Consider the following 11,237-nt stretch of genomic DNA (forward strand, 5'->3'; position numbering starts at 1 on the left):
TGCAGCGCGGCGTCCGGTGGCCCCGCCCTCCTATTGCTTCTTCATTCGCTCACTGCTGGCTTTTTCGAAGAGACTAGGAAAGGGAGCGAGGTGGGCGGGGCCGAGTCTCCGGAGAGTGGGAGGAGGCGGAGTCTTGCGGGGCTGGCTGCTGCTGGTGGCACTTTGATTGGCAGCCTGGCTGGAAGAGGGCGTCTGGAGGAAGAGATACTGGAGGTAAAGGGGATCCAGAGCTCCTGTGCAGCTGGTTGCAGATGGGAATATATATATATATATATATACATACATACATACATATATATGTAATTATATACATATTATTCTCTCTATATATATTACAATAATATATAATAATCTATTGTATAATGTATCTATATATAATATATTCAATATATTACTTTAATATATATATATATATATAGTATAATAATATGTAATTATAATATATAATTACATATTCTTTATATATATATATATATATATATATAATATTTTAATAATATAACATAATAAAAATTGTATAACATATCTATATAATAGGATATAATATATATAATATATCCTATTTTTGCTATTAAATTATTATATGTAATAGATTATAATAATAATAGATAAATAATAGTAATAATAATCATTAACAGCAATTGATAAATAATAATCATTAAAAGAACTAACCATTTGTAATAACCTGTAATAATAATTGATCCACAGTCATTAAAATAATAGGCCCGGGAAGAGGATGGACAGGTGTGCGCCTTTTCCTCCTCTTCCCTGTCCTCCGCATGCCAGGAAAATGGCTTCACGGTCCATCTCTGGACCTCTGTAAAGGGAGGAAAACCCCAAAGTTTGTTTGCTGATCTTCCTGTGTTTCATACCACACTCTCAGGTTCTGTCAATATTTAGGCAAATGGTGAAAAGAAGCGCAGAGGTCACACAGCATCACAGCTGAGAGAGAAACGGAGAAACCCAACTGGACAAGACCATCTGGAAGTAAGAAACAGAGATGAAGACAAGAAGTGAGTGGTTCAGCAGGTCATTTGTTCTAGTTGTTCAGCGGTGGAGGGGGGGGGGCTCTCTGATACTGAGTTGACCCATTGGTCCACTTGGGCTAGTATTGTCAAACTCCGACTAGCAACAGGGGCTCACAACAGCGTAAGGTAACTCTCTCTTTAGCCCTATCTAGAGATCCTAGGAATTCCCTGATTATTTCCCTTCCAAGTGAAAGGGAACAGGATCTAGGAATCTTAGTAGACCAGAAGCTGAATGTGAGCCAGCAGTGTGATGCAGCAGCCCAGAAAGCCAACATGATTCTTGGTTGCATCAAAAGGAGTATATTGTCTAGATCAAGGGAAGTAACCGTGCCACTCTATTCTGCTTTGGTCAAGCCTCACCTTGGAATATTATGTCCAGTTCTGGGCACCACAATTCAAAAATGATGTTGACAAGCTGGAATGTGTCCAGAGGAGGGTCCCCAAAATGGTGAAAGGTCTTATGAGGTGCACCTTAGGGAGCTGGGAATGTTTAGCCTGATGAAAAGAAGGTTAAGGGGATATGATAGGCATGTTTAAATATTTGAAGGGATGTCATATTGAAGAGGGAACTGGCTTGTTTTCCACTAGGACAAGGAGCAATGGATTCAAACTACAGAAAAAGAGATTCTACCTAAATCTCAGGAGGAACTTCCTGATGGTCAGAGCTGCCTCTTGAGTATGACAGAATCTCCTTTTTAGGAGGTTTTTAAACAGAGGTTGGACGGCCATCTGTCAGGAGTGCTTGATTGTGAGTTCCTGCATGGCAGAAGGGCTCCTCCAACTCTCTGATTCTATGATTCTGTTATTCTAATTCTAACCGATCCTGACCTCACTTAGCTTCTGAAACCAGAAGCGATAGTGTGTGTTTGGGCTGGCGTGGTATTAATTATAGGGAGAAGGTTCTTTTTCTTTTTCTGAGTTTTGAGGTCTTAAGCAAGCAAAACAAACTCCTTACTGTGTGTGCCGCCTTCAAGTTGCTTCTCAACTTATGGCAACCCCATTAATTTCTTAGGATTTTCTTGGGAATGAGCAGAGGTGGTTTTGCCAGTTCCTTCCTCTGAAATAGAGCCTACAGCACCTGCTATTCATTGGTAGTCTCCCATCCAAGTACTTACTGAGCCTGTTCCTGCTTTGCTTCCAAGATCAGACAGGATCTGGTGCCTTCAGAGTATTCTGGTCTTTACTTTTTGGTAGCAAAGGCTTTCCCAGAGATTTCCAGAGAGGCTCCATAGAGAAAACTGACTGATGAGAGCCTAGGGTACCATATTGAGTAAAAGTCTCACTTGGAAATAGAAATGGCTGTTGCAACCCTTTGATCATTTTGGTTCCTCCTTAGTTTATGAGTTTTAAAATTTTGAGGTTTACCGGCTTATTTCTTTTTGAAGGATGTGTTGCTGCTGCAGTTGCTGCTAAGGCAGGTACAAGTCAGACAGAGACTGTTGCTGAGCAGATGCAACCGCTCCAGAAGGCAAGGAACATGGAGGAGCAGCCCACAACCTCAGTAGCTGCACAGCAGCAAGTCCCATGGTTTGGTTTTGATGAAGCCCTCACATTTGTTAGCCAGAAGGGGAATAATATGGTTGCACAATGCAACTACTGCCTGCCAATGATCAAGCATGTCAAGTCAGCAGTTAGCACCTCCTCCAACGTGAAGCTGCATTTCAAGGTGGGTGTTGGTCATGCTGGGTTGCTTTGTATGTAATATAAAAATAAGGGGAAAATAATACAGGTTGCATGTCCCTTATCCAGAATGCTTGGTACTAGAAATGTTCTGGATTTCAACTTTTTGGGGAGATTTTGGAATATTTGCATATATTCTGACAGTAAGAGCTAGTTGACAGTGGAATACACTGCCTCAGAGTGTGGTGGAGGTTTTTTAACAGGGGCTGGATGGTCATCTGTCCAGACTGCCTTGGTTGTGTATAATAATAATAATAATAATAGTAATAATAGTAATAAAGTATTTATTTATATCCTGCCTCTTCTCTTTTGGGGATCGACATAGGTAACAACAGAGGTTAATACAATACAAAATAATTAAAACAAACCCCTGAATCCCCCCAATTCTCACTCACCTTCCCTGAATAAAATTATCACAATAAAACCATATATAAATATAGATCACAATAACAAGTTAAAATCAATTAACACATGGTGACAGTGGTGAGATTTAATCAGAGAATCAGTCTTGTTCTAGTTTGGACAAAGGTCAGTCTGGGAAGGCCCGCTGGAAAATAATTTTTTTAATCGCCTTTTTGAAAGCCTCAAGGGAGGTTATCCAGCAGGTCATTCCAGATTTTTAGAGCGGCAACAGAGAAGGTCAACTGGGAAGTCTTCACCAGTCTGGTTTTCCTCGACTGCAGTAAATTCTTCCCAGAGGACCTGAGTGTGCGGGAAAGATTATATGGGAGGAGGTGTTCCTTCAATTAAGCTGGACCCAAACCACGTAGGACTTTATAAGTGATAACCAGCACCTTGTACTGTACCTGGGAGCTAATAGGCAGTCAATGTAGCAACTTTAAGATAGGTGTAATTTGGTTGAATCTGGATTTTCCTGCGACTAGTCTGGCTGCCATATTTTGTACCAGTTGAAGCTTCTGAGTATGGTACAAGGATTGCCCCATGTAGAGCGTGTTGCAGAAATCGTATGCACGAGTTGGGCTAGATTGCCGTTGGAGTCACTTCCAAGAGATACTAAATCTGTAGAAGGGTCTGATGTTCAACACCATCTTGTATTATCAATTTTTAAAATATGATTTAAATATGAGTTGCTGCTCCAGGGTTTTAAAAAAATTGTTTTCTCCCTTCCTTCTTTTCAGCGGGAACATCCAGATAAACTGAGAGAAATTCTTGCAGTTATAGGCGGTGGTGGAAGGAAGAGGAGAAAATGTCGTTATTCAGGGCAAATTATGTGCACTGGAGGTGGTGATGGTTCCCCTCTTGTGGAAATGACGCCGACGCAGATGACCTTTGGCAATTGGATGTTTGGTGGGGATATGGTCACCCAGAACATTCTTGACAGGAGACTCATGGATTACATTGTGGAAGAGACTGTGCCCCTTCAGACTGTGGACAAGCCAACGTTCAGAGCGCTAGTCAGCCTCGGGCTTCCAAAAGACCTCCACATCATGTGTGCCAAGACTCTGAGAGGACAGATTGAAGAGAGAGTAGCCAGGGTTCGAGAAGTACTTAGGAACCAGATGAATACTGTCACTTATGTGGCAACCATGGCAGATTGCTGGGCCAGTGGTGAGAAGACCTTCTTGTGGGTAACAGCGCACTGGATCAACTCAACTACCCTGAAGCGTGAGTGTGGAGCCTTGGCTTGCAAGGCTCTGAAAGGACACCACACGTACAGTGCACTCATGAAAGCATTGCACGAGGTGTACACGCAGTACGGGATTCACAACAAGGTTGTGCGCATTACGACCGACAGTGGCTCCAACTTGGGTAAGGCATCCCAAGTTTCCAAGGCTAGAGATGCAGTTGACATCACTGGTGGTGGCGATGAGGAGGAGGAAGAGGAAAAAGAGGAGGAGGACAACCAGGAGGAAGCTGACATAGAGTTTGTGCCCATTTCTGAAATCCTAAGCGCAAGCAACAGAATGGAGAAAGAACCAGCAAAATCAGAGTCTTTCTGTTTGCCATCACACCAGAGGTGTGCCAGCCACACACTCAGCCTGGTGGTGACACATGACATAGAAAACATGGCTTCTGATTCCTCCAAAAATAACCATCTTGGTCCTTTCAGGAAGCACCTACTTTCTTTGATGAGAAAGTGCAGAAGACTTTGGTCTAAGCAGAACCGGTCAGCCCAGATTGCACAGTACATTCGTGAACAGTGTGGTGTCCATCTGAAGGTCCCAGACAACAAAACTGGGTGGAATTCCACCTTTGAAGCCTTGAAGCAAGTAAGTGAGCTTATGTCTACTATGCCAGAAAAAATGGATGCCATAATGAGGGAGCGATCAGGCAGACCCAGCAACATCAGGGACAGCCTGAAGGAAGAGGCCCCTCCCTCCTCAACTGTCATCTTGGCCTCAGAGGGAGCGATCAGGCAGACCCAGCAACATCAGGGACAGCCTGAAGGAAGAGGCCCCTCCCTCCTAAACTGTCATCTTGGCCTCAGAGGGAGCGATCAGGCAGACCCAGCAACATCAGGGACAGCCTGAAGGAAGAGGCCCCTCCCTCCTCAACTGTCATCTCGGCCTCAGAGGGAGCGATCAGGCAGACCCAGCAACATCAGGGACAGCCTGAAGGAAGAGGCCCCTCCCTCCTCAACTGTCATCTCGGCCTCAGAGGGAGCGATCAGGCAGACCCAGCAACATCAGGGACTGCCTGAAGGAAGAGGCCTCTCCCTCCTCAACTGTCATCTTGGCCTCAGAGGGAGTGATCAGGCAGACCCAGCAACATCAGGGACTGCCTGAAGGAAGAGGCCCCTCCCTCCTCAACTGTCATCTTGGCCTCAGAGGGAGTGATCAGGCAGACCCAGCAACATCAGGGACAGCCTGAAGGAAGAGGCCCCTCCCTCCTCAACTGTCATCTCGGCCTCAGAGGGAGCGATCAGGCAGACCCAGCAACATCAGGGACAGCCTGAAGGAAGAGGCCCCTCCCTCTTTATCTGTTATCTACCAGGACGCCGCCCACCCACCTACCACCTGGGCAGGAGCGGCCCAGAGGACTCTGCCTTGCCGCCGGAGCGGCGTTTTTCCAAAGGGAGGGGCCGGTGAGAGCGGCCTCTATAAAGCCGGCTCGCCGGCTCCCCTGCAGAGGATGCCATCCGCCCACCTACCACCTGGGCATGAGCGGCCCATAGAACTCTGCCTTGCCGCCGGAGCAGCGTTTTTCGAAGGGGAGGGGCCGGTGGAAGCGGCTTTTTTAACCCGGCTCGCCGGTTTCCCTGCAGAGGATGCCACTCACGTCCCTATACCATCAGGGAGGAGTGCCAAGGACAGTTGTCTGGTGCCGCCGTTGCGGATTCTCAGGAGGGAGGGAGACTGAGGAGAGGGTGTGTAGCTAGTATTGTCAGGAGATTGTTGTCCTGATTGTTTTTTCTCCTGTGTATTGTGTATCGTATTTTTAGACTGTTTTATCGATTTTGATTGGATTTAACGACGGATTTTAATGATGTATAGTAGTGTATGGTTTTATATGAGGGATTTTTTGCTGTTAATTCTTATTTATAATCTGTAACTTGTCCTGTAATGTATTTCTACTATTGTTTTGTAAACCGCCGTGATCGCAGGAATGGCGGTATATAAATAAAATTTCAATCAAAATAAATAAATTTCAATTTCAATGAGCCGGTGTTCCTTGGGCAGGATCACAAAAGCTGAGCGTCTGGTGGTTCAGGAGTACACAGAGATCTTGGGACCACTTGCTTGGGCCCTAGACATCCTTCAGCGGGAGGGCAACATGTTCATGGGGTATCTTCTGCCAACTCTGTATGGCCTCGACCGCAAGTTACAGAGGCTGAAAAAGAAAGCTGAACCATACATGTACTGTCATCATTTGTTGGGATGTGTGCACAAAGCTGCAAGAAAGCGATTTGCATATATTTGGGAGGACAAAAACCTTCTTTTGGCATCCTGCCTACATCCTCTCTTCAAACTGGACTGGTTGCAGGCTTCTGAGTGCAGTATGAACAGGTGAGGTTAGAAGATAAGAGGAGTCCTTCAGGTGGGTCATGACACCAAGATGGTAGGCCTGGGTGCATGAAATCCAGCTTTTTGTTTCTTCCCACCAATGGCCAATCCAGACCTAACAGTGGTTCTCTAAAACCCTTTAGGCTGGTGGTTATCCTGATTACAAGATGAGCATAATGCATTCCAGGAGTCAACAACCCACTCATTGAACCAGTAATTTCTTTTGGTTTCCTAACCTTTGAATGATAATGTCCTGTCTCTCAATAGGTCTACGATGGAAGCCTTGTTGAAAGCTGAACTGCAGGATGCTGTCGGCAAGGAAACGGATAGGCCTTCAGAAGAAGACCAGAGGCTTGACAACGATGACTTCTTCTTTGACTTCAAGTTTGAGAGAAAGAATAATAATAATAATAATAAAATTTTATTTATATACCGCTTTTCCATTGATCAAAGCGGTTTAACAGCATATATAACATACAATATAAATATTAAAACATGAATATATTAAAAATCCCCCCATATACAAATAACAAAACCATATCTTATGCCAGCTCAGCAGTGCTGTCAGGAGGGGAGGGGAGGGAGGGCGTACAGAAGTCAGGAGTCAGGGGTATGCCTGCTCGAAAAAGTGTTTTCAGCCCCTTCTTAAACTGGTCTAAGGAGGAAGTCAACAGAGGATATTGTGGAGGAGGAGATATCGACTTACCTGAAGATTCCCAATGGGGAGATGTTGTCATCATCGCTACGTGGCTTTCCGTATATTCAACAGTGTTTCCTGAAGTACAACACAGGCATTCCTTCAAGTGTTGCAGCAGAACACCTTTGCAGTACTGGTGGCAGCATAGCAGCACTGAAAAAACAGGCCATGCCTGATGACCTCTTTGAGCACCTCATCCTTCTGAGACAGAACAGGGCACTCTCAGCCTCTTAAGTTTCAAAACAAACTTTAGAAGGACAAAGTTAAAGGATAGTTTAACTGAAAACAACATTAATGGCTTGGGTGGGAGTTGTGCAGACAGCCAGAGGTTGCTGAACTCCAGCTCCCAGTATTCCTCACCACTGGCTAGGAAAATGTCATCCAACAGCATCTGGATGGTTGCAGGATTCTGACCCCAATTCTGCCAAAGTGGATGACTTTGGTAGTTCAGGGGGCTGGTCCCTTAGAAGCACTTGTTGCTGTATGCCATCAAGTCAATTCCAACTCATGGCAACCCTAAAGCAAAGCTATCATGAGGTTTTCTTGGTCAGATTTGTTCAAAGGGAGTCATCTTTGCCTTCCCTTGAGGCTGAGAGAGTGTAATTTGCCCAAGGTCACTCAGGGGGTTTCCATGACTGAGTGGGGATTCCAGCCATGGTCTCCTAGATTAGAGAGCCTTAGTCCAAGACATAAAGTAATGCACTACTACACAGCCAACATTTGATGAAATATTTTGATTTAGGTGGTGAGTGTTGAGAACCCATCTGAAGCAAACACACTCTGCATGTTGTTTTAAAGGCCTTTTTTCTGGTCTTCAGGCAAAATTGAATGGCCTGGTTAGGGATGGGTGCCTGAGGATCCTACAGAAACAACTGTGGGGAGGCCACATGTTCTTTCCCTTGTAATTTATAAAGTATACAAATGCTATAAAAATTTCTATGTGTTGTTCATGGGTATTACTGGTGGGTGAGTGGGGGCGGATGTAATTCTGGGTAAAATCTTTGTATCACGGTTGGCAGGTTTTTTTATATTGTCTCTGTGTGTATTATCTCAAGGTGCAGGCTGTTGGCCTTCTGTGGCTCCCAGGATTATTTTTGAGGCACCCCAGTTCCCCCTCATGAAAAAAAATTCAGTAGGAAGCAGTCCTCAAACATCCCTGGAGGGAGCAATGTGGTCCCCTAAACTGCTACTGGATGGGTGTTACCTGCTGATTCTGGCACTTTGAACCTTTTGTTTATTTATTTATTTTAATTAAGGAATTTAAATCCCACCTTTCTCCCAAAATGGAAGGGTAAAAGATACGAAGAGCCCATGTACTTCTCTGAACACACTTAGGGAGAATTCAGTTGAGCAGAGCATGTGGAACAGTAGGTTTTGCACTCTGCTCTGCTATAGATTCAAAGCATCCCCAGCTTCCTAAGTCATTCCTCATAGGGCATAGTTTCCAGACCCTTCACCATTTTATTTGCCCTCCTTTGGACACGCTCCAGTTTCTCAACATCCTTTTTGAATAGTGGTGCCCAGAACTGGACACAATATTCCAGGTGGGGCCTGACCAAAGCAGAATACACTCACTATTACTTTGCTTGAACTAGACACTATGCTTCTATTAACGCAGCCCAGAATTGCATTGCGTTTTAAGCTGCCGCATCACACTGTTGACTTATGTTCAACTTGTGGTCTACTAGGACTCCCAGATCCCTTTCACACATTGTCTTGGTCAACCCAGTTTCTATTCTGACAACTCTACTTGATGAAGTATGGGGACACTCTGGCAGCGAGTTCTAAATATGAAACTCATGAAACTCCATATCTCATCACTCCCCAGGCATAGCAGTTCATGTAATAGCTGATCTCAGGACTCAGTCCTGAATAGTCTCCAGTTTTCATGGTTCATCCCCAGGCAGGAGACTGGGATGCAGATTCTCCAATTTTGGTGGACTCAGATCCAGCTATGGGGAAAGAGTTCTGTGCAAATCTCTAACTCAGCAATTAGAACACTAGTTTCATACTATTTGCAATGGTGGATTTGTCTCGGCAGCGTGGAAAAAGTCTCAGTGTATGTGTGTGTCTATGGCCCTTATCACACGTGGGGGGTTTGCAGCTCAGATCCGCAGTCACTCCTGTTCTAGCAATGTGAAATATCATGTTTTTTCACACCAGATCCAGAATCACTCCTGTCTAGCAATACAAATTAAGGTTAAAACATGATGTTTTACCACACCTGGTTGCCTTTCTATTGCCCTTCTGAATTGAGGGGGAAGTGGAGACAGTGCGATTCCAAGCAAGTCACGTGATGCAGATTCAAGCAAAGCAGAGTGAGTGTACATTGTATTACCACACTGGAGGGTTCAACGATTCAAATCGGCACCCTTGCGCATGCTCAGTGGGGCTCTGGATGCTGTCCTCCTTTGCTGCCCCCTCCTTAGCTGTCATTTTTCATCAAGGTGAAGGAGGATGCAGTGGATGATGGGTTAGATGGCAGGGTGAAGGAGGGGAGCAGATCAGGGTCTAGGAGGACTTGGGATGATGGGATAGGGGGCAGGGTGAAGGAGGGGAGCACATCAGGGTCTAGGAGGACGCAGGGGATGATGAGATAGGTGGCAGGGTGGCCGAGAGGACGAGATGACATGAAGGAGGAGGAGGGGAATGGAGCAGGACGCAGGGGGTAAAGCGGGGCGACATTGGAATGATCTTCCACACCAGACCAATTCGACGTGAAATTGAAGTGAACTTGAATGCTAATTCTATGAATTCCCCTTTTTTCTGGAATTCATCAAAATGAGGGGTCACTTTGGATTCACTGCGGAAGCCCCACGGAAGGAGCTTCCATAGAAAGGAATTGCATCTGAAAACACATTCACGTTATGATGTGAATCCGCATCATGGAGCTGCAGTCATGTCGGAACTGACCTGCAAAAGCTCTAAAAATCTCTGTGTGATAAACCTCTATGTGTTTACTTAGCTTCTGCCCGCCCCCCCCCCACCTTCCCTGTCATAGTACCAGATCTTACAATAAGGCATTTACGGTCGCAACCTCCAAATTGTGGAACAATCTACCAGAAGAGATCTGTCTTATTGCCACCTTGGAAGCTTTCAAGAGGGCACTTAAAATGGATCTCTTTTGGCAGGCCTACCCACCTGACCTATTATGATGACCCTGAAAGAACCCCCCCCCCCGACTATGACAAGGTGGAAAATAGACGACAAGCTAGCTTTTTGCAATAGTAGTGATATTGTGATTATATTGAATGTTGTAATGTGTATGTTTTATGCTGTGATCCCGCCTCGATCTGCAGGGAAAGGCAGGAAAAGATAAGTTATTATTATTATTATTATTATTATTATTATTATTATTATTATTACAATGACCACAGCTAATATAATAGTATTTAAAGCAAAAGTGTTATAACCATCAGCAGTTTGTAGTAGTCGGTAAATGTGTTCTCTTTTTTTGTGTGTTTCAAAATTATTTGGACTTAATTCTTGGACTTAATTCCAAAACCACTTGCCAAAATTGTTTTTTTGTCTGAGAACTGGAAGAGATGATTCCTCTTGCTGCATCTCTTCCTGTTGTTGGTAGCTTGATCTGGCCTTCCTTCCTTCATTGAAAAAGGAGGTAGCCTGCAAATTCTCTAACTTGCAGTTCTGGTAATATAAAAACATTTGGAGACAGAAGAGGCCGGTTTCTTGGATAGATGTTGGATCTTGCTACGGAGACTCATGCCTTGATTACATCCGGTTTGGACTATTATAATGCACTACATAGAGCCAGTGTGGCATAGTGGTTTGTGTGTTGGACTGTGACTCTGTTGTCAAGAAAATCCCTAGATACATTTGCCTTAGGGTTGTCATAAGTTGGAAACA

At 44.6% G+C, this 11,237-nt stretch overlaps 1 protein-coding gene across 1 annotated transcript; it reads left to right on the forward strand.

Annotated features, from left to right (window-relative positions):
• Positions 1-701: 701 nt before the first annotated feature.
• LOC149320873 (uncharacterized) lies at positions 702-5,844 on the forward strand. Its single transcript, XM_089522457.1, has 4 exons — positions 702-1,013; positions 2,414-2,694; positions 3,848-5,085; positions 5,799-5,844. Exons 1-4 carry the CDS (start codon positions 1,001-1,003, stop codon positions 5,842-5,844), a joined length of 1,578 nt encoding a protein of 525 aa, XP_089378583.1. The 5' UTR covers positions 702-1,000.
• Positions 5,845-11,237: the final 5,393 nt, after the last annotated feature.

The sequence above is a fragment of the Sceloporus occidentalis genome, unplaced genomic scaffold (genome assembly GCF_023333645.1).
Source record: "Sceloporus occidentalis isolate IW3139 unplaced genomic scaffold, rSceOcc1.0.p SCAF_1, whole genome shotgun sequence".
NCBI classification, from domain to species: Eukaryota; Metazoa; Chordata; class Lepidosauria; order Squamata; family Phrynosomatidae; genus Sceloporus; species Sceloporus occidentalis.